The sequence below is a fragment of the Ailuropoda melanoleuca genome, chromosome 16, assembly GCF_002007445.2.
Source record: "Ailuropoda melanoleuca isolate Jingjing chromosome 16, ASM200744v2, whole genome shotgun sequence".
Taxonomy (NCBI): Eukaryota; Metazoa; Chordata; class Mammalia; order Carnivora; family Ursidae; genus Ailuropoda; species Ailuropoda melanoleuca.
Window position 1 is genome coordinate 82,641,102 of NC_048233.1, and position 24,309 is coordinate 82,665,410.

The 24,309-nt window shown below is 41.0% G+C and overlaps 1 protein-coding gene across 3 annotated transcripts in view; it reads right to left on the reverse strand.

The window, feature by feature from the left end:
- Positions 1–3,216: 3,216 nt before the first annotated feature.
- The window catches only part of ATL3 (atlastin GTPase 3), a 63,602-nt gene continuing 42,509 nt past the window's right edge, over positions 3,217–24,309 (reverse strand). For all 3 annotated transcript variants that reach the window (XM_019796940.2, XM_002916677.4, XM_034645460.1), the window contains 8 exons: positions 23,083–23,139; positions 21,599–21,691; positions 20,789–20,927; positions 11,894–12,021; positions 11,219–11,275; positions 9,142–9,213; positions 8,336–8,767; positions 3,217–7,571 (listed from right to left, as the gene is read on the reverse strand). In XM_019796940.2, coding sequence (XP_019652499.2) covers positions 7,485–7,571; positions 8,336–8,767; positions 9,142–9,213; positions 11,219–11,275; positions 11,894–12,021; positions 20,789–20,927; positions 21,599–21,691; positions 23,083–23,139 — 1,065 coding nt within the window. In that variant the 3' untranslated portion in view covers positions 3,217–7,484. The remainder of the gene's footprint in view (positions 7,572–8,335; positions 8,768–9,141; positions 9,214–11,218; positions 11,276–11,893; positions 12,022–20,788; positions 20,928–21,598; positions 21,692–23,082; positions 23,140–24,309) is intronic.

Here is a 24,309-nt window from a genome sequence, read left to right on the forward strand (position 1 = left end):
CACCACGCTGGAGTGTAATCAATGTATCTCCTCCATTCGAGTGGGCTTACAGTGTAAAACTGTATTAAATTTGAAAGCCATGTGAAGGCTTTCAGAGGTCTGGCAGAAAGAAAGCCCTTTTAACTATTGGGTCTTAAGCTATCAGATACCCCCAAACCTGGCCCACAGCACAAATTCTGTTAATGAATGACCAGACGCAGGCCCTTCCTGGCACCTGGCTCGGCTGGACTGTGACTCCCAAAGAGTCATCTCTGTTCGTCTCTCTCTTCTTCGCTCCCAGCCAGGCCCGAGCCTTGCAGTCGAGATGCTTGGGCCACATCCTGGCCCGGTCACTTGCTGGCCATAGGGTCCAGGACACCCTTCTCTCTCTGAGCCTCAGTCTAGTCAGCTCTTAAATGGGAGTGATGATGATACAGGACAACATACAAGATCCCACGTAAAAATACATTCCCTGAAGGGAGAGCCACAAATGAAATGATGCTTATAAAGTACTGAGCCTGATGTGTGTGTGGCTCGTGGTAAATCCTCACCAGGATACGTTGGCTGTTAACATGAGGAAAAACCCATGATCATCACACGTCATTCACTAGCTTCCCAACAGGAGAGTCAGAGGCAATGCAAATACACACGGGAGCTTTATGGGCAGTGCTACTCACCCAACAAATCGTTTTGCATATTAAGCAAGGGACTATCTGTAAAGCAGTCCAGACGCAAGGTGGAGGCGTTGGGGTTTGAGAACACCAGACTGACTTCTGCTTCTCCTGACTCTCTGCTTGCACAACTGCCCAGACATCACTTCCCTTATCTATTTTCCCCTGTGCTGTGCCTGGGAAAACAGAACAAAAACCATAGTGAGGGATGAGGATGTCAGGAAAGTGATTTTCACCTTCCACACACTGCCCGAAAGAGGAGCTCGGACCCCTGGCCAAGAAGCTACCCCACAATGTTGGTACTGCCACCAGCAAGACTGTCCCTAGGCCCCCTCCCAAGTCCATCACCACTGTTTGGGTGGGAAGCCATGCCAGGATCAAACCGAGAGTTGATTCCAGAGCCTCTGGTCTTCTCTGCAACCACAGCCATGGAGCCCTGTTCTTCTTGTGGTGGGGGAGGGGAAAAGTCATTATTTGCAACGTCTCCATTCTCTGCCCTCTGAGGAGGATAGCTCCTCCAGGAGAATCCAGTGTTTTGCGGTCTCTGAGAACGTTAAGGAGAAAATGGCTCAGGCTTATGCTGAAGGCATGAGACCCTGTGGGGATTCCGAGCAGGTGGGGTAGAAGAGGCAGCAAGGCCAGGGCCGGAGAAGGAAAGGGGGAAGGGGGGGAAGGAGAGAGAGGGCAGGCACATTTAAAGGTGCAGAATCCATTAGGAGCACTGTGGGAACATCAGGTTTTCTGTTGCTTGACATTAACTCTCAAAACCTGAACACTCTCCTGGGGAAAACTCCATCAGTCAACTGAATACGGGCTCTTTTTTTTTTTTTTTAAGTAGGCTCTGTGCCCAATATGGGGCTTGAACTCAGGACCCTGAGATCAAGAGTCACTGCTTGCTGAGCCAGTCAGGTGCCCCTGAACACAGGCTTTTTCACATTTATCCAAGGCTATTCTGGTGCGGCTTTGTGAGTATGCCAGTTCTGACCGTTTGACCAGAAAAATCAGGTGGGTTTATGAAAGAAAAGGAAGGTGAAGTATAACTTCCCCCTGAACCCCATTTCTGAAACCGCTCAAATCCTCCTAATGAAAACAAAGCCCTATTGAGAGGCTCTGAAGAGCTTCCCCTGCATAAATGTGTGGCATAACCACCATACTTTCCTTTGAAAGAACATTCCTGAAATGTTCCAGGCTTTCTCATTCCTGTTTGTTAAATGGAGCAACAGTCCCGGGCACTGGGAACGCTGGTGGACATTTGCGTTTGTCTGTCCAGCAGTCTTTCATTTAGTGACTGTGTGGTTCTGGTGGACCTGCCAAGTCACGGCACCACATCACCCTGACTAGAGAGACACGTGTGACCTCGGTCCAGCTATCAGGTCCCAGCCCCCAGGCTATAGCAATTGACCCTGAAGGAACATATGACCCAAGCCAGACCAATCAGAAGCCTTCTCTAAGTTGGAGCTATGTACACACACATTTTAAATAGGCAATGAGTCAAATTTAAAAAAAAAAAAAAGGCTCTTCCCCTGGAGACACTGAAGTGGTATGATGTAAGCCTGGAACCATCTGTGCCTTACCTCCCCCTGAAGCATGGAAGAAATCCATCTGCAAAAGCAGATAATACAGCCGCCACATACTTGAGATAATAGCGCTGTTGACATTTGAGTTCTTCCAGTGCCTGATGTCAGTTTTGCTCCTAGACATCCAGTTACCATCGCTTTGATTCAGCTGGAATTGAACTCATCTTTGCGAACTGATACATGGTAATCAAAGGCAAGAATGTCAATGCACCAAGGGCAAACCATAGTTTGCTTGACTTCTCTCCATCCACACACACCCACTTTCCCCACGCATCTTTCCTTCTCCCCAGCTTATGCTATTGGGGGCATCACCACTCTGATGGTAGCCCCCAAGTTTTCACAATACTCTTCATATCCTATCAATTTTTGAGTTTGCACCTTTCCTAACTATACTGTGATGAACACAAGAGAACAGCTAGCCTGACACCTAACATGATCACCATTAGGGAGAGAGACAGGGAGAGAGGGAGGGAGGGATGGATGGCTACAGACCACACCAAGTATATGTTTCAAACTAGAAACATACTATAAATCTTACTGCAGGCCAAATGGGCTATGTCTAGCAATTAATCATTATTTGGGAAGTTCAATGCAACCTCTCCGCTGGCTCCAAAGGTCACCAGTGAAAAGGAAAGCTTTCCATAAGAGCTTCACCCACTCCCAAAGAGGAACCATTTAACCAGATGGGGCAACCAAATGAAAGTGCTGCAAGTTCAGGGATCCTCATGAGTACGTGTTACTGCAAGTAACACTTGTGTTCAATTTTAAACACCACCTCCAGGTCCACGGCCTTCTCCAGCACTAAGCTAGCAAGACTGTTCAGAATGGTTTCGCACGACAGAGAAAGGTGAGGCACCCGAACCATGTTACCAGTACTTCCTTTGACGTGGGCTATCCCTCCCCTTAGATATCCCATTCACTTTGCCAAGCCCAAATCTATTTCACAGACCTTCCCATATTAAAGAATGGAGAAAGAAACAAAACACAGACACGGTGCTATGATCTTTATTCAATTAAATGACCTACAACTAAGAAACAGAAAACATGCTTTTAATAAACTCAGAGCATAATCTCATCCCATTGCACTTTTTAAAAAGTATATTAAATTTTAAAGCCGTTCAAAGGCAAGGGTCATTTTTTAAAGAAAAGAGAAAGAAAACCTGTAGATGCTCAGGATTAATATGAACCCCTTTAAGGCTTAAGTCCATGGCAGCATTCAGCCATCTAAATTAGAAAGCTTCAGGAATCAAATGCAACGTTTCCTTGGTCAGAAGAGCACTGCATTTCAATTGTAGTTCTGTACATGAAAATTCCTTCCAAGGAAGAACATTTTCTTTTGAAATCTTTCTGCTCCTAGACCTGTTTTGAAAAGTCCCCGTTATGGGGTACTTCTGTTACTAATTTTCAAAGTTATTTTCTTTCTTTTTGTTATTATATTTATTTATGGCTTAAGGTGTTCTGTGCACGAAAGATGAGGGGTTCAAGTCACAGTGCTGAATTTTGCTTTTTAAAAGAAAAACACCTTTCAAAAAGTGGGTTTTTTTAAAATCCTAATTACACCTGTTAGTAAATACGACACTTGTATATTCATTTTCAGAGAAGGCACTATGATATCTTAATTTAGAAAAACATATGTTAGCTAATCCTCTAGATGGAAGACATCGCCCTATTACTCCGAATACAGTGAACCCTCAGTCATAGTCCTGGTAGCAGAGCACCTGTTCTGAGCCTCAGGAAGAAGCCGTCTGTCCACCTGGCTCCAGACAATACTGACTGCACTCTCCCATCCCATGCAGCATCTCTCTCACAGGCCTCTGAGCCACTGCAAGACTGTCTATCAAAGCGGTGTTTCCAGGGCCATAACCCAGAGCCACGGAGGCAATCCCCCACATAAAGCTAGGAATCGGAATGGTTTTAAACAAGCCTCCCACATTCATCCTAGGCACTCTAACATAGCTGAGAGCCACTACCCAAAACATAACTACAACAGGACGTAAGGAAAACTATCCTATCGCAGCAGATGGACTCTTACAATGGGCTTCTTAAAGTTATTTTTAAAAAATCATTACCCAGTTTGTACTTTCGTGACTGAAGCTTGTCTTCATTATGCCCTATTCCTTGACTAAAATTTTGTCAGATCTAAACGTAAGCCAGAAGGATGTAGCCCACACTGGCTAACCTTGGATGGTAATCATCCTAAATCACCCCAAATTATATTTCAGTAGTTCTATGGGGGGAAAAAGGCCTACGAAGACTTCCATATAAGAAAAGAAAAAAAAAAAACTCTAGGAAAAAATAAAACTATTTGTTGTGTTTTTTTATCCTTTTGCCTGGGCTTAGGCCAACCTACTTATCTGTAACGCATCCATAATACATAAATACCCATCCACACTCACCCTATCCAAGACACCACTTTTCTAAGGTAAGTAAAACACTGGCTGTGATCTGCTAAGGGAACACCCTGCCAGTAACAGAGCAGTTTGTCTGTTTATTTGCCTGAAGCCTTTCACTTCATGTTAAGAGAAAAAAGAAAGAGCAGATAAAGCAAAACAATATTCAAAGGCAATTCTATCAAGTACAAAGAAGGCGTTAATACATAAACCTCCATGGAACAGACTTGTTGGTACACTGCTAAAACAGGGCATGGCTCTGCAGATGCCGACCATCACACATGGTCATTTGCCTTCACTATATCCACAAACCAATCCAGAAAGACTACTCATGAAAGAATTGAAATTTTGATTCTATTGTTTTTACTATAAAAAAGCTAATTGGATTTAAAAAACATTTTTTTTCCTGAAATGAATACTTCTCACAGAAATTCTGAAAACCTCCTTTTATACGTTAATAGGGCTGTGCCCCATATGACCGTTAGAAATGGGCAAACCATAAACGCTGTGTGAGAAGGCTGGTCAGGAGCGGCAGAGCTACACACGTCACGCCAACCCTTCCAGTGAGCACATCTAAGCAGTGTCTCTGACCCACAAACTAAAGGCTGAGGGAAGTTAAGACGTACAAGACATACTTTTCAACCTGGCTATAAATCTCCCCGGATTATTTAAACCCAGCAATGAGAATGCATCTCTTATTGAAAAACTTGATGTAAAACCACCAATTTACTGTAAAAGTAGAGAAAAGAAGCCAAAGAAAACTCATTAAGGATCTTCACTGAGAAAACCTTATCAACACTTTCCAGAGTCAGAATAAGTTAATAAAGACAAAAATAATAAGGCTCCCCCTGGGAATTAAACCAAATTATTTAAGATCAAAACAGAAATGAATTTGAACAGTAACTAAATTGTAAGATTTCACTAAGTCATACATTATCACATCGTTTTACTTTAAAAATTCTAATACGTTAGATTAAGTTTTGGACACGTCATCCTTTTCTCACCATTAAAAGCATCACTCTAGACAATTATTCTAAAACCTATAAATATGCCTCCACAATGCACTAAAAACTAAGTATCTCAACATCTGTAAGGCCTTTAGCGAATCAGTACGAACCTTCAGGAAGATGAGAGGCCACCTGATAATGCACCAAAATTTCAAAGAGAAGCTTTCAATCTAACAGTCAACAGCAAGCATCACTGATATGCAAGTAAACAGTTTTTAGAACAAGCGGGAATTTTCCTGAAATTTAATGGCAATTGAATAAACTAGCAAGAACTTCAGGGCAAAATGGTACGTAGATATGAAAAAATACATAAAATGCTCAGAATTCAAACTCATAAAAATACTTCAGTGGTGAAATGTTAAAGTAGTAAACAGAAAATTCTTTGATAAAGAGATTCCATGCTTTTCTTCTGCCTTCCGTTCAGACTTCTTCACGTGTACAGTCTACACTTGGGTTTTGCCTAAGCCTTCTTACCTCCCTCCCACAACAAAAATTATCTTAAGAATTAAGACTCTCATACCTGAATGTTTATATAAATACTTACAGGCAAGTTTTATGAAGTTGAAAAATCCACAATAATTCACCACTATATTATAAATCAAAGGAAAAGGCAACCAATAGATAAAATGTTTTTTTATTACCAAATCAAGGTAAATAAAAAAGATTTCTTAGTTACTTCTAGATGCTGTCCATATTTGGGTGGGACTTCGGTCCTCACTAAGCCAAAGCTATTTTAAAGCTACCAGACTAGTCAAGCGAGGTTAAAGAAAGGAAGATTCGCTAAACAAAACTGACAATTTTAGCTTTATTACTAAAAACATTACAGTGCCAAGGAAAACGCAAATAAATGTTTTGCATAAAGACCTGATTTACTGCGAGGCCACACGAAACAGGACAACTCAAGACAGTATTGTTTGGTAATGTCCTTCCACCAATCCTTAATAAAGTTCTGTTCTTATGTAGAACTCTTGAAAACTAGACCTCTCAAATGACAGCTGTGGGTTACACACATACATATGTGCACATAAACCTGCAAACAGTGAATCTGAAGGCACAAGTTCAAGTGACTTATCAGAGGTCACATGGTTCATTTAAACTCAAACTTTTTTGTTTAAAGTATCGAGCTCACTCCTTTCAGTATGAGCCACTCTGGCTCTTCAAGGCATGTTTGCCTGTTTTCTAAAGAGAAGCTACAGGAATGAAGACAAAAATAAAATAAGAGCATGTTCTGACAAAACTGTAACCATGTCAGTAAAAGACCGTAAATTTCAGCGTATGGTGGATTTAAATAGGATGTGGTTTTTCCACACTATGTGGCAAGCAGGATTCTTTAACATTGTAAGATTTTAAAAGTGTAATGGCATCATTTTCAGTCTTTTGTTCTGAAGCTTTTGCAAGTTTTGTAAACATTTTTAAAATAGTAAGGTATAAAAGAACAGACAGGTTTCACCCCAGAACAGCATCTTTCATGAGGTTATTCTTGATTCCCTATCATGTCTTCAAAAGCCTGAATTCAATCTGAAAAGGCACTAAGTGGCACATATACGAATTTAAAACCACATCTGCAGTTTTTCCTTTAGCTTTCTCCCCCATAAAGTGCACAAAGCAGAGAGTAATAAGAAAATAGACACAGGCGTGGATCTATATCAGCAAGGAAAAGAAATGCTTCCAACAGAAACGTAAGTATGTTTAAGAAGTTGAAGCCACAGGAAAGGTCTATTAATTTATTACTGCTGAGTTTCAGCTCTTCCCGGGTGATCCCAGATCTGCGTTCCTCTGGACCTGGACCTGTGGCCGTGGCAGAAACCCAGGAATCAGGAGGGGCTGGCCGCATTCTCGTTGGATCCTCTTGTCAAGATGCTATTGAGCTTTTTTGTCCACAGGTGGCCCCCCAGCAACTGCATCCCTCATAGCGGCCTGAGTGGAATTACCCATATGAGAAGTAGCCTGCAAGAGTCCATTTATTCAACACGTAAGTTAATAAAACACAACACAACATCAAGAGAAAGACTTCAGACAGAAACTTTCAGAAATCTCCATCTACATCATGGGTAGGTTACCAGAAAATCGGGAAATGAAAATGCAGGTGTCGGGGGAGACTGTGGCAGCAGCTGACTCCCAAAAGAGTTAGCTAAGCCTCTGCTCTGCTACCGGGGTGGGGTGGGAAGCCAGCTTGGCTCCTCACAACCATCTGACTTAACCGATCTGTTCCTCGTACTCAAAAAAAGAAATCAATCAGAGTCTCAAGGATCTGTACACCTGGAGATCACGTCAGTGTCAAAAACCACTGGCTCTCCAAAAGATTTTAAGCAACAGAGATGCCATCCATTAGCAGAGCTCAAAACAAAAATTTCAAAGCTCCTGATTTTCAGTGAAGCAAATTAACCTTGGATGGGGGAGAATCACACAGGAATTGTGTCTGAAGGGCAAGCAGTTAGAAGCTGCCCATGAGTAACACAGTATGCCTAAGTGGGAACTTCCTCGCATTAGAGGGCAGTTTTAAGGCATGGAAACAAAATATTAGGAATAAATATTAATATCCTAAGGAAGGATGATACAACGTAATACCTATCGAAAAACAAAAAATGGCCAGGGAAAGTTTCTCATGACTTCTTTCACTGTGAAACTCTTCCAAATGGAAATACTTTACAATAAAAGCACAAACGTCTGTGTGTGATCAACCAGTGGCCTCGTCAGTGGGCACCACTCACCTGCTCTAGCACATACGCTGCACCAGAATCAATTGCTCCGCCCAGCTCACGATATTGACCAGAATACCTGATGTATCCCCAAGTAAGAAGTGCAATTAGCAGTAGTCCAACCATACAGTTGAACAGCTGGGCCACAATCTCAAGACCAACAAAGCCAGTGAGGCCTGAGGCTATGTACAAAATCACGATGCCCGTGAAAAGCACCGCGGGGGTTCGGAAGGTGCTGAAGACATTCTTGCTGCCATTGTGTTTGCAGAAGTTCTCATAGAGCTCCTTGATCTCCTCCTCCAGCTCCTGCTGGTAACGAAGGCTAAAGTCCTTCCCACCCATCTTCTTGGTCTTCCTAAAATGGTCCAGAGCAAGCTGCTTGAATTCACAGTGCTTCTCCTCTAGAATGTCTGGGGACAAATAAGGTTTCTCTCCCCCACAAACCTAAAAAGAATAAAGACATAACGTGTTGAAGATCCCTTTGAAAACAAGTGCCCAATGAAACAAGCGAAAACACTGAAAAAGTCAGAACATTTTAAGATATTAGAAATTAACTTTAAAATGATGACCAAAACCAGTAAGAGTCTGGGTTCACTTCCTCTGAAAAGTGCACTGAAATAGGCAGGGTGACATTAACTGCACCGGAAGAAAGCCTTGCTTCACGATGGAAAGAACCAGAAAACCCCAACTACCAAGGGGACCTGAACACAGCTTTCTTGTCTTCTTCAGATACATTACACAGGATCATTTTGGGCTTCTGGCGTCAGCAACAGGCCCAGGTGATAGATATGTCAGAGTAAGACACGTGCCCAACATACCTCTTCCATGTTGTTGTAATAAATGTCTTTGGCGGATGCTGCAGCTGCTAAATTGTTGGCTTCAGCGGTGGCCTTTTAAGAAAGGAAAGCATGAACTCTGAGTCCCCTCTTTTAACATTCTACCACAAATAACCAAGTGCCAATGTCCTCTCACCCTGTCCCCATTCTTCCTTTTCTAGGATCCTTCTGCCATTTGTTAGGTTTCCATATAGCCCAATTTATGAAATAAAATACTCCTTTTCTGCCAAATTTTCTGCCAAAAACCACTCTTTTTTTTTTTTAAGATTTTATTTATTTATTTATTTGACAGAGAGAGAAACAGCCAGCGAGAGAGGGAACACAAGCAGGGGGAGTGGGAGAGGAAGAAGCAGGGGGAGTGGGAGAGGAAGAAGCAGGCTCTTAGTGGAGGAGCCTGATGTGGGGCTCGATCCCACAACGCCGGGATCACACCCTGAGCCAAAGACAGAAGCTTAACCGCTGTGCCACCCAGGTGCCCCCCAAAAACCATTCTTATACATGAGTCTTTATCGTCAATTAAACCTCTGCAAATATCATTCCCTTTGCTTCAATTTTAAGTGTTAAGAAATAGACATGGGTCAAAAAGGGGAAAAAAATTTATCTTTACATGAATTTTAAACTCTAGCTTCCTTTGTGAAAATGTTTTGCTACTAAGGACATAAACATCTGGCAGTAAACGGCCTTATGTTCTCCACATGAAAGTCAGAAATTATGTGTTAACGAAATGACATCTTGAAAACAGCAAAATGGTGAAAATAAAAAGTCGCCGAAAATAAAAACCCTGGCCAGTGAGTAGTAAATAGGTATGTCAGGACATGTCCTACTAAAGCAGACAACAGATAACAGGACAATAATTTGTCTAAGATAACTGGGTCTGTTCTACGTGGGTGTAATAAAACCGTGCTCTCACAGTGTGTTTGGTGGCAAGACCAGACCCAGTGAGGGGCCATTCTCCTTTAATTGTACCCCCATGAATATGCACAAAACCCCAGGGGGTGNAAACAGCAAAATGGTGAAAATAAAAAGTCGCCGAAAATAAAAACCCTGGCCAGTGAGTAGTAAATAGGTATGTCAGGACATGTCCTACTAAAGCAGACAACAGATAACAGGACAATAATTTGTCTAAGATAACTGGGTCTGTTCTACGTGGGTGTAATAAAACCGTGCTCTCACAGTGTGTTTGGTGGCGAGACCAGACCCAGTGAGGGGCCATTCTCCTTTAATTGTACCCCCATGAATATGCACAAAACCCCAGGGGGTGGGGGCGCCTGGTTGGCTCAGTAAGTTAAGCATCTCCCTTCGGCTCAGTCGTGATCCNGGGGGCACCTGGTTGGCTCAGTAAGTTAAGCATCTCCCTTCGGCTCAGTCGTGATCCCAAAGTCCTGGGATCGAGCCCCATGTCAGGTTCCCAGCTCAGCTCCCTGCCTCTCCCTGCTGCTCTGCCTACTTGTGCTCTCTCTCTCTGTGTCAAATAAATAAATTAAATCTTAAATAAATAAACAAACAAACAAACAAAAATTAGGGAAGGAAAAAAAAACCAAAGGGCAGTCACAATGCTGAAGAATGTGCTAAAAATTAACATACTTCAGCATAACAGGCAGGGAGAGCAATGGCATTATTTTCTTTCCTTTTCTTTCTTTTAAAGAGTTATTTANACCAAAGGGCAGTCACAATGCTGAAGAATGTGCTAAAAATTAACACACTTCAGCATAACAGGCAGGGAGAGCAATGGCATTATTTTCTTTCCTTTTCTTTCTTTTAAAGAGTTATTTATTTATTTTAGAGAGAGATAGCATGTACACAAGTGAGGGAAGGGGCACAGGGAGAGAGAAGCAGAATTCTCAAGTAGACCACCCCATTGAGCGCAGAGCCCTTACGCAAGGCTTAGTTCCAGGACTCTGAGATCATGACCTGAACAGAAACCAAGAGCTGGACACCTAACCGCCAGGCGGCCTGCACTCTCTTCTTAAAGGATGCTACTTCTTGTGTATGGGTCAACAAGGAATCAAACAGTATCATTTAGGATGTCAAACAATTGCTNACCTGAACAATTGCTTACCTGAAGCATGGATTTGGGATGAGGCAGATCTTCTCCTTGGTAAATTTTAATATATGCCTTAGAATATAAACATAAAAACAACTGTGAAAAATGTGATTCTGTCACATTTAATCATACTTTAATTTTTAGAAAGTGGCCATACAACTGCATTTTCCTAAAGACCTAGATCAACACACCCAGGAATTAGCAAAAACACAACACACCTTGGAGTGCATGTTAGCATTTTTAGTTAACTAACTGTTCTCAAGCAGCACGAGCCTAGCAAGGCTAGGAGTCCCACCAGATTCCCCATGCACACTGGCCTCACCACTACCTGTGGGCACAGTGACCGTCCGCCTTGAAGTAGCCATGTCACATCTAGGTACCGTCTCCTCCTACTCACGGCAACTTCCTAACCACCTCCTGTCCACACCATCTTCCTTGAGGAACAATCTTCCTTTAGCCACAGTAATTACTCCTCTAAGAAAGTGCAAAGAACATCCATTTGGTTCTTAGACCGATACTGCCACCCAGTGGCCACTCCTGGAAGGACACTGGAGGCTCTGAAAATGCCTCTTGCCATCTCCCCCATGAAATTTGCCCCTAAGCTTTAAAATAGTAAAATTCAAGTGAGTTTACAACCTAGATCAGTTTTACCAAAAGTCAAATATTTTGACAATTAAAACCGATATTTACCTTAAAATACTCCAAAAGCCCCCGACAGGTGACTTTTGACCCATTGATCTCCTTTTCCATTAAGTTAGCTGGGTTTAATACATATGGAATCAGGATCTGTAACTGCTCTTTGAATTCACTGGCGATATCTGTTCACAAGACCATGAAGAAGAAAACAATAAGCCAAACAGGTTTATTCAACCAAGCTGAGCATAAAATGCATCTTCAGTCTATCTAACTGTTTTAACATTTGCTAGTTAAAAGTGAGGGGGTTGGGTCACCTGGGTGGATTAGTCAGTTAAGCGTCTGCCTTCGGCTCAGGTCATGATCCCGGGGTCCTGGGACTGAGCCCCACATCGGGCTATCTGTTCAGCAGGGAGCCTGCTACTACTCCCTCCCCCTCTGCCCGTTGTTCTGCCTACTTGTACTTGCTCTCTCTTTCTGTCAAATGAATAAATTTTAAAAATCTTTAAAAAAAAATAAAATAAGGGGTGCCTGGGTGGCTCATTGGTTAAGTGTCTCCCTCGGTTCAGGTCATGCTCCCAGCGTCCTGGGATTGAGTCCCACATCTGGCTCCCTGCTTGGTAGGGAGCCTGCTTCTCCCCCACCCTCTGCAGTTCCTCCTGCTTGTGCTGTCAAATAAATAAATAAAATATTTAAAAATAAATAAATACAATAAAATAAAGTAAAATAAAGTTTTCCCTTCCTTTTCAAGGCTCCTTTATATTGCTAAGTTGTTTTTATGAAAGACTGTACCAATTTATACCTCTCCCACCAATGCGTAAGAAGGCTATTTACAACTCTCAACACACTAGAGATTTTTTTCAAGATTTTATTTTTAAGGGGTGCCTGAGTGGCTCAGTTGGTTAAGCATCTGCCTTTGGCTCACGTCATGATCCCGGGGTTCTGGGATCGAGTCCCTCACTGGGCTCCCTATTCAGCAGGGAGCCTGCTTCTCCCACTGCCTCTGCCTCTTCTTCTGTCTCTCATGAATAAATAAAATCTTAAAAAAAAAAATAGATTTTATTTTTAAGCAACCTCTACACCCAGCGTGGGGTTCCAACTGAGCAGGGAGCCCAACGTGGGACTAGATCCCAGGACCCCGGGATCATGACCTGAGCCAGAGGCAGATGCTTAACCGACTGAGTCACCCAGGCACCTCAATGAAAAGTGTTTTTTTTAAACAGTAACAGAAATTATAAACAATGGGAAGACAGAATATTCAATAAATGATGTCAAAGATTGGTAGCTACAGAAAAATAGAAAATGGTCTCTACTTCACACGTATCAAAATTAATTCCCAGTGGATTAAACACATATATGAAAGACAATACTTGAAAGAGAGAGACAAACAGAGCAAGGGAGAGTGTGTGCAGGTGTGTGTGTGGAGAAAGGAAAGGATTTTCTAAACAAGACTTAAAAAATCACTACAAAAGATCAAAGGTGAATGAATTAAATCACATTAAAACTAAGGCACCATAAAAAAAAAAAGACAGAAGATGGGAGAAGATATCTGCAACATATAACTAACAAAGATTCATATCTTAAAATACACATATAGGATCTATGCATTGCAGGGAAAGACAAACCCAATCTAAAACTGAACAGGCGTGAATAGGAATTGCAGAGGAAAGGAACCATAAATGTAAATAAATATATGAAAAGATACTCAATCCCATTAGTAACCAGAGAAATACAATTTAAGGCCACAATGATACACTGCTTTATATCACTAATTTGGCAAAAATTAGATGTCTGATAACACTAAGCATTGCCTAGGATATGGATCAACAGGAATTTCTATATATACCGATGAAGGGAGCATAAATTGGAAGAGCCACTTTGGAAATCTGGCATTACCCAGTAAAGGTGAAAATATACAAATGCCAACATCCAGGAATCCTGCTTTTAAAGCACATACTCTTGGGAGACTCCCATATATCCACATCCACTAGAATGTCTGCAGCACTGTTCAGGACAGCAAGAAACGGGAAAAGCTCACATTTCCATGGAGACTAAATTGTGTTATATTCGCAGAAGGCACAGTTATACCACAGTAAAAGTGAATGAACTAATAAACTACATGCAGTAACACAAATAATCTCAGAAATAAAACATTCAGGGGCGCCTGGCTGGTTTAGTCAGTTGAGCGTCCAACTCTTGATTTCAGCTCAGGTCATGATCTCAGGGTGGGATTGAGCCCCATGTCAGCTCCGCACAAAGCGCAGAGTCTGCTTAAGATTCTCCCTCTCCCTCTGTCCCTCTTCTCGCTTACATTCGCATGCACACTCTCTCTCTCAACTAAATATTTTTTTAAAAAATTTTTAAAAGATTTTATTTGAGACAGCATGAGAAAGAGAGAGAGAGAGACAGCATGAGCAGGGGGGAAGGGCAGAGGGAGAGGGAGAAGCAGACTCCCCGCTGAGCAGAGAGCCCGACTGGGGACTCGATCCCAGGACCCTAGGATCATGACCTAAGCCAAAGGTAGAAACTTAACCAACTGAGCAACCCAGGCACCCCTAAAATTTTTTTAATAAAAAAGAAGAAATAAAACACTCAATGAAAATAAAGTTGGCCACATACTATTTTTTATAAGTTCAAAATTAAAGAAACTTAGCAACAGACTAAGCAATTCAAACACAAGTAATGATTTTTTAAAAAAATTCAAGGGCGAAATAAGCAAAATTTAGAATAGTGGTTATTTCTGTGGGGAGGCAGGGACATGGGATAGGGAAGAAGCACACAGGGATAGCAAATAGTACTGGTAATGTTCTAGACAACAGACTGGCAAACTACAGCTCTTGGGCCAAATACAGCCTAACTGTAATTGTCATTAGTTTTGTTGAAACACAACCATGTCTTCATTTATGCTTTGTCTATGGCTGCTTTCTTGTTATAACAGCAAAGATGAATGAATAGTTGCGTGGCCCACAAAACTTAAAATATTTACTACCTGGTCCATTACAGAAAAAAATTTGCCATTTCTGGTTCTAGATATTAAGTTGGGTAGTAGGCTCGCAATGTTCATTACATGAGGGTTTATATCTTACATATGTAAGTTCTACGTATCCTTTCATATGTGTAATACTTTTGCATTCTTTTGGATACCTAATAGTACATTTTAAAATTTAATGATAGCTCATTATTTTAATTTGCTTTCATTTCTGTTGTTGCTAGTTAGACCAAACTTTCTCCCATCTTGGTTCATCAGCTGATTTCCTTTTCCCCTACCAGGGCCCCGTATCTTAGAATATAGTCACTCTTCACAAAGTCAACAAATACACTACCTTCTATGATGTACACTATAATCACTGAAATATTTTCTCCAGTTTGTTTGCCTTTTTCTTAATACGCATAAAATTATTAGATATTCAAACCTATACCATTTTTCCTTGGCAATTTCTTTTATTTCTCCTAATTTTAAAGAGTCCTTCCCCAATTCCAGAGGTCTAATAAAATTAAAATATCCCCCATGCTTTAATTTTCATAATTTAACTCTGTAATCTACCTAGAATTTATTTATGCCTCATAAATTAAAATCTACATGACATTTTTCTCTGAATAGTAAATATGTACTCCTCATCTCTACCGATTCCCATCCCAGCTTAAATAACTGATCAATTATAAGATCTCACGACATCAAAAAAATCTTTTGGTTTTTTAATCATCTCACGAGCTAAATAAATGGGTACCAGTCTCCCATCCAAATACTCTTAATTCTATAGTCTCCTCAGGATGGCGCCAAAGTACAGCTTTCACCAATTGTACCCGTATTACACATTGTCTAGTGGCTTCATATATGATAAAGGTGATATTTCAACCAGTGGGGGAAGTTGGACTATTCAATAAATGCTTTTGGGACGAACGGGTAGCTATTCAGAAAATAAGATGGATCTAAACTGGATCATAACTTATAATGTGAAAAATAAAACTACAAAATTTCAAGAAAAAAAGTGGGACAAATTCTTTATAACTTGGAGTGAAAAACCACAAAATAGTGTACACACTATGCTATTCTGTGTATATTCATATTTGCTTGCACATACTAAAGAAACTTTGGAAGCCTTAAAAAAATGGAAGAGACGGGGCGCCTGGGTGGCTCAGTCGTTAAGCGTCTGCCTTCGGCTTAGGGCATGATCCCGGCGTTCTGGGATCGAGCCCTGCATCAGGCTCCTCCATTGGGAGCCTGTCTCTTCCTCTCCCACTCCCCCTGCTTGTGTTCCCTCTCTCGCTGGCTGTCTCTCTGTGTCAAATAAATAAATAAAATCTTAAAAAAAAAAAAAAGGAAGAGACTTTTCACTGAATACTTTTTAATCCTTTTTGGGATTTTAAACATGTGAATGTATTACCTATTCCAACACAAAACAAAAAACCCTTTTTTTATGGTGTCAACTTTTATCATACTAGAAACTAGCACAATGTAGACACCACAGATTGTTCCTATATTGATTTTACCCAGATTAACAGACCCTCAGCTAGTCATGCCTCCATAAAGACTGTACCAAAACACTAGTTTTAGACTCGGAACAGACAAGAACTAGCTCCTGACAATCTCAAAATCTCATGGCATCAAAGAAGATTGTGCCCTAAAACTCTTCTGTTTAATTTCTAGCTAAACAACTCAGTGGTTACTGCATGAGCTCTCTCTGCTCTAAAAAATATGAAGATGACAGTTTTCTTTATGGTTATGGCAGAGTCATCTGTGTCTGATGAAAGGGTCTCAAAAGTGAGCTAATCTAGCTGACAGGAAGCAGCAGGTAAGCAGCGACTGTACCAAAACTAAGATTGTTTGGCAAGTGTTCACCTCTGAATAAACGGTCATTCTTTAAAAAAACAAACAAACAAAAAACAGCAAAATAAAACCACTAAAATAATCCCTGAAGTGTCTGGGAGACATTTGCAGAAAATGTTAACTCATTAAATTTAAATGTTCTACAGTAATTACATTAAGGTCCTTCTGTGGATGAGCCCTAACTGCTCTCAAGTTAATGTTGTCTTTTCTGGGTTATGTGGAATGGGGCTTGCCAATCTCAACCAAGTCATCCTGCAAGTATATACTTGAGAAAAGACAACATGCAGGCATCTTCTTTAACTGTGAAAAATACACCGGCTCTATTTACAGGTCCCCCACAATAAAGTTTACGTGGTTCTCAATCAAGCACTTGCCAAATACTCCAAGCCACTAAGTGTTTGCAATTTTGCATCCAATTTATGCTTCACTCAATACCCTGTTTAAAAGGTTCCCTAAAATTACAAAATATCCACCTGCAAAGCCCCTAAAAAGTACACAAACCTTTGCAGAGCTAATAAGAATTCTTTATGAACAATCCTCCTAACAACTATAGTTCCTGAAACAGACACACAAGGCAGACTATAAATATATATATATTTTTAAAAGACTTAATTTATTTGACAGCACACCCACACGCAGGGGGAGTGGCAGGCAGAGGGAGAGGGAGAAGAGGGAGAAGCAAGCTCCCCACTGAGCAAGGAGCCCGATGCAGGACTGGATCCCAGGACTCTGGGATCATGACCTGAGCTGAAGGCAGACGCTTAACCAACTGAGCCAACCAGACACCCCTAAATATATTTTTAAAGTAAAACAAAAATGGAAATTTTTATTTTTCAAATCTTTTCTTTTAAAAACATAATTATAAATATACATTTTTAAATAAATAGGATCATACAACATATACTACTATGCAACCTTTTTGCATTTAATAAGATGTCACAGACATCTGTGCAAACACAGATAGATCCATCTATACTTTAACCTTTTCAAGGACTTTGAATAGGGGCGCCTGGGTGGCTCAGTTGGTTAAGCATCTGACTCTTGATTTCGGCTCAGGTCATGATCTCAGGGTCATGAGATGGAACCCCACGTCAGGCTCTGCAATGGGCGTGGAGCCTGCTTAAGATTCTCTCTTTCCCTCTCCCTCTGCCCTTCCTCCCTGCTCTCTTTAAAAAAAAAAAAAAAACTTTAAATAACTTTTAAAATTAACTTTTAAAGGTGCAAATGTACCATAATTTAACCAATTCCTCAAAAACACCCATTTGTTTCTAATTATTCCCTATTATAATAATGGTACAGTAATATATACCCTTGTCCATATATTTTTACCCACTTATTTGGATAGTTCCTTAAGATGCTTTCCTAAAAGAGAAATACTGGATCAAAGGATGTAAACATTTTAAATTTTGATACTAACCCATAAAGACTATGAATTCGTACCAATTCATTTGCACTTTCTCAATTATTGTGATGTTACGCATATTTTCATGAGTATATACTGACCATTTGTACTTCTTCCTTTGTGACTTGACTTTTCACGTAAGAGAGTAAGATTTTAATCCCATAAGTGTGTTTTAAAGTTCAGTGATGGATGAGGGAAACAAATAGTACATAATTATGACACTAACAGCTGCTTATACAGAACTATTCCCTATTTTACAAATAAAATAGGAAAATTAGCACAATGAATATTTAGTGATAAGTTGTTCATAAGTTTTAAATACATACAAGGTTGAACACTATCCAACAAAATGCACGTCCTCCTGGAATCTCAGGACATGACCTTACTTGGAAATTACAGATATAACTAGTTGAGATCATACCGGATTGGGAGGCAACCTAAATCCACACAGCAGTGTCCTTATAAGAGGAGAGAGCATACAGAGACACAGAAAGAAGGCGCCCATGTGATGACAGAGACCGGAGTGATGAACGCAGCTCCGAGCAAACCCCAGAAGCTAGGAGAGGAGCAGGGAGCGGATTCCCCCTCAGAGCCACCAGAAGGAATCAATGCAGATGCCATGATTTCAGAATTCTGGTCTCCTAAACCTGTTAGGCAGTAAATTAATGCTGTCCTAAGCCACCCAGTTTGTGGTGCTTTGTTACAAGAGTCCTAGGAAACAGATACAAATGCACACCCAACAGTCATACAAAATTTCAAAAATCGGGGTTAGAAAATGTTAAAAAGCTCTTCCTATTTCCTGGAATGACATAATAAAAGTGAATTTTAAAACAATGTTTTTGAAACATTAAAATGCTTGAAAATATGGCGAAATGCCTTTTTGCAGGTTTATACTTGATAACCTGAGAACACGCTGGGGCTCAAGCGCACACGGGAGGCACTGAACCTACCCCCTCCTCAGCAGCCTCTTTTAGGAATGCCCTGGACACCTCCCCTCCCAGTGATGAACAAACCCGAGTTGAGGTTTGGTGAAGGTATGTCTAATAGTCTAATAAGAGTGGTAAAGCCTAAAGGAACACATCATCTACACACTCAACTTTCTCTCCATACTCCACTCAGAAAAGTCACTTGCAACTGCTTTTGAAAGAAAAGATTCTAACTCCAGTGTTGCCTGAGCAGATTTCTCTCTAAAGCCAGACCCCAAACTTGGATTTCTGAATTGCCATCTAATAGGCTCTGGAAGTCTCCTACTCAGGAAAGCTGCCAACCACATAAAAATTTCACAGTGACAAACAGAAGGTAAAGGTAAGTCTCTCAAACTCAGTTTCTTCTGCACTATGAAGACCAGCTGGAATGTAAATCTTCAACTGAAAAAGTACATTAATGTTCTTGGATCAAATAAGTCAAATAAATTGAAAATGATGTCTTTTATGTTTATTACGAGGCTATGAAAAACTTCCACTTCAAAAGGTAAGTTCTCCTGGAACCTAAACATTATATACCCTCTAAATTATGTCCGCAAAATAACAGAAGAACTTCTGCTTTAGCCCAATATGACTTTGGGGAAAAAAGAATCTAGATGTGAATCTCTGCCCCCCACTTACTAGCAGAGTACTTTCAGCAAGTTCCCTAACTTTCCTAAGCCAGTTTGCTCATCCGTGAGATAAAGGAGACAGTATCAGCTTCTGGAAGCACTGGGAGCATGAAGTAGGAAAGCTAGCACAGTGTTGGTGCTATGGTCTGAATGTTTGTGTCCCTGCCAAATTTGTATGTAGAAATCATAACCCCTAAAGGTGAAAGTATCAGCAGGTGTGGCCTCTGAGAGGTGATTAGGTCATAGGGAGAAACCCTTGTGAATGGCACTAGTGCACTTACAAGGGAGACCCCACAGAGCTCCCTAGACCTTCCACGCATGAGGGTATAACCAGAAGTCTGAGAACAGGAAGACAGCCCTCACCTAACCGTGCTGGCACCCTGACCTTGGACTTCCAGCCTCCAAAACCATGAGAAATAGATTTCTGTTGTTGATAAGTCTATGGCATTCTGTTATAGCAGCCCAAAGAGATAGGCAGCGGGAAATACAGCAGAGCCTCAGGAAATGGCAGTTATTTTTATTCCTACTTTACTGGGAAGCTGAGAAGCTCAGGGAAGTTTATAAACAAAGGTGCTAGTTTAACACATGTGTAAACTGAAGGCCGGGCATTACGTGACTCAAGGTAAGAGTCACGTAAAAATAAGAGAATGGAATCCAAGAGTCCCAACTCTAATTTCTCTAAGCCACCACCTAGTCACCACTTCCTGATACTCACGTGACCCGGCACCAGGCTCTGCGCTAATTACAAAGAAGATGAAAACACAGCCATGCCGTGTATCACAGACCTTCCTTTGGGGCCTTAACTGTACTTGATAAGTATCAGCTGACCAATGTTTAGTGTTCCTTTATTTAGTGCTTTTATCTCTTGTAAACCAGTAATTACAACAGGCCTCTTAGAAAGATCGTTCATGAATCTGACCGCCACCATCTCAGATGGAAAGTTAAGGTGAACTCTAACGGTCACAGCAAGGCAGAAGCAAAAACTGAAGTGGACTCTAAATACCATTCTCTCTAGGAGAACAGGCTGCCCCTTCTCAGCATTCACCGGACCGTAAGTGACATTCTCAGATCATTGTTTAACTCCAAACATCGAACCACAGGTCTAAAGTAACATCATTTGTAACACACCTTTCAATTTCCCATCAAAGTCAGGGCTTGTGGCCACCTGGAGTCCTGGGTGTGGGAGGAGAAAACAGGTGACGCTGGAGAAGCACGAGTGAATGTGGTTTCGGACATTCTGAATTTCCTCGTGTTGATGTTCTTTTACCTGCCAATGAAGACCAACAATTGACAAAAGACCATTTGTTTTTCTTCACTAGGACAAAGGAAAGATTTCCCAACTCTGATGGATCATAGCAGCCTACGTTTTGTCCAATGAGAAAACTCAGAACCCTAGAACCAATAAATGCATACATCTGATTAACCATGGTTTGGCTCCCACAGCAACCAAAGAACAGGGACTAAAGAGTTTCTTAAAAAACAGCATTGCACAATACTTCGGAAGAACAAGGGAAGGTTTGTGGGCACGAAGCAGCATCTAATGAGTTAGCAGTGATTGGTCCCGTATTTTAATTTTGGAGATCAGGCTAAGCCTGTTTGTATCCACCCCAAAACAAGTAAGAATTTTGAAGAACAACAACAGAACTGAAGTTCTGAACATGACATTCTAAAGGCACATAACAGAACCTGGTGCAAAATATGAAACAGAAACCACGATCAAGCTTGGGCCAGAGTCAGGAGACCTTCAAATATCCTTCAAAGCCAGAGTCCTTCCTTGCAATCCCTGTGCGTTCCATATTGAGGCTCTTCACTCCTACGTATTTGTGTACTAATATTCATAAGTATTTAACACACTTAATAGAATTTTATGTAATCTGCCTTAAATACTACAGCTAAAGGCAAATGAGAAAGTTACCACTAGATTATATTTCTACTTACCTGTAGACGCTTATCCAAAAAGGACATCCCTCCCTGTAGTCCATAGTTGTATTCATAAGGGAAACTCCAGTCTCGAACCAAAAACATCAGTGTCTATTTAGGAAAAGAACAGAACGTATTATAAGGTTGCATAAATTCATTTTCAAAATAACAACTGAAATACTTCCTTGCATAGAGCCAGCTTTTTCAAAGGCGGCAAGAAATTGTGAAGGATTTATTTCTTCTGTAAAGTCTTAGAAACCTTATAAACACTAGAAGGACATGTATAAATCAAATGTGAGGTGAAAATATTTTTGTTCCCATGGGTTGATAAGAGCAGAAGGAAGAGATTGAGGAGATGTTAAACTCAGGACTCTGCTCTAAAGGCAAGCATGAGGAACGTGGTAAAGGACAAGAAAACAGCATGGTACAAGCGAATAGTGAAATCAGATCTACATTTAATGTTAGAAAGAAAAACTATAAATAATAAATAAATAATAATACTTAAAGCTCCCCTAATCTTATTGAGGTAACTTTGCATTCTCATCCTTGTGAAACCTGGCTAAATAAAGCAGGGGCCAGAAAACTTTTTCATAAAGGACCTAAGAGTAAGTATCTTAGACTCTTACAACAAGAAGCAGCTATGGAGGGCTCCTGGGTGGCTCAGCTGGTTAAGCGTCTGCCTTTGGCTCAGGTTAGGATCTCAGGGTTCTAGGATCGAGTCTCACATCAGGCTCCCTGCTCAGGGGGAGTCCACTTCTCCCTCTGCCCCTGCTTGTGTGTGTGCTCTCTCTCTCAAATAAATAAAATTAAAAAAAAAAAAAAAAAAGCAGCAGCTATGGACAAATGAGTGTAACTGTGTTCCAGTAAAACTTTATCTGCAATTTAAATGTCAGTGGCCACAGCTAGTTTACACATGTCATGAAATAGTATTGTTTTTTTTATTTCAACCTTTTAAAAATATAAAAAACCAGGGTGCCTGGGTGGCTCAGTTGGTTAGCATCTGCTTTCGGCTTGGGTCATGATCCCAAGGTCCTGGGATCGAGCCCCACATTGGGCTCCTTGCTCAGCGGGAAGCCTGCTTCTCCCTCACCCTGGGCCTGCCGCTCCCCCTGCTTGTGCTCTCTTTCTCTCTGTCAAATGAATACATAAAATCTTTAAAAATAAAAAATAAAGAGATAAAAATATAAAAACCATTCCTAACTCACAGGTCATATAAAAACAAGCAGCTAGCCTGCTGATCTCTGAACTAAAACAAAGACGTGAGGGGAATGTACATGGCTCAGCTGATTAGGCATCCAACTCTTGGTTTTGGCTCAGGTTATGATCTCAGGGTCATGAGATCAAGTCCCATGTGGGGCTCAGCACTCAGCAGGGATCTTGAGATTCTCTCTCTCCCTCTGCCCTCCCCCAACTTGCATTTGTGCCCTCTAAAGTAAATAAATAAATCTTAAAAAAATAAAATAAAACAAAGACATGAATTACATTTACAGTTAGCATTCTACCTGGAAGGGTTTTTGGAAAATTTCATCCATTGCCAGACGACCATATTCCGTGAAGAGCTTTAAAAAAGAAGAGTTAATGGTTAGGCAAAATTATTTAAAGTATTTCTACAGCTATTATTTAGCAAAGAATTCATTTAACAGACTCAATGCAACTTATGAGACAAAAGTTCTAGTTTCAAAAGCCTGGAGAGCCATGAACCTCATAATAATCTGTTATTCCTCTGTCTCACATTCCATATCCCAATTCATTAGCAAACCTAGAATCCAACCGCTCACAGCTTCCACGTGACTTGGAATATTACAACAGCTTCCTAACTGGTCTCCCTGCCTGGGTCCCTGCTCCGTCCCCAGGCTATTCCCAGGACAGCAGCCACAATGGCTCTGTGATAAGGTTAGTTAGATCACATCGTGCCTCTGCTTAAAACCCTCCAACCTCATAGTAGAAAAGCCAGTCCCTTCCAGTGAGAGCTGGCTACCCTGGCCCTCCTCACTCTTCCTCAAATACGCTGTGCACACTGCTGCCTTACTGCCATTGTTCTGACTCCTCCTTCTGGCTGTAAGGTTGTCCCCCCAAATAACTGTACAATCTGCTCCCTCACTTTTCATGGTCTTCATTCAAATGGCTCCTTCTCAAAGAAACCTTACCAACCTTCTGCCTCAAAAGATTACAAGTTTCCCCATTAATTCTTCTTACCTCACATCTCTTTTAAATATCTTTCCTTAACCTGACTCACTATCTAACATGCTATATTTACTCATTTTGATTAGGGCTTGTCTTCACTACTAGAATTTACGCTCCAGGAGGGCAGGGATGTTTGTCTGTTCCCTGCACTACTGTATCTCTGACAGCAGGAGGAGTACTGGGCCAAGAGCATGTACACCATGCAAAGGACCAAAGGACCAAATTCTCTAAGGTCAGGGTTTACACAGACATTCATCTCCATGTCCTCATGAAGCCTCTCACCAAAAATATAGCAAAATGAAGTTTAAAAGCTTAAAAGGTATAAACTCGCAGAATAAAGAGGATGAGAAATGATATGGCAACAATGAAGAGCTGTCAAAAATACTCTGGAAGGAAAACAGACAAATGAAAACTATCTCAGGTTTTGGATTTCTCTGCCTTATCTGTGACAGACAGGCCAACAAGAAACAAGCAGATTTTCTCCGCAGAATCCCTGAAAGGCTCAGAAATTAGAAGCACCAGTCACCACGAAGGAAGGGACGAGG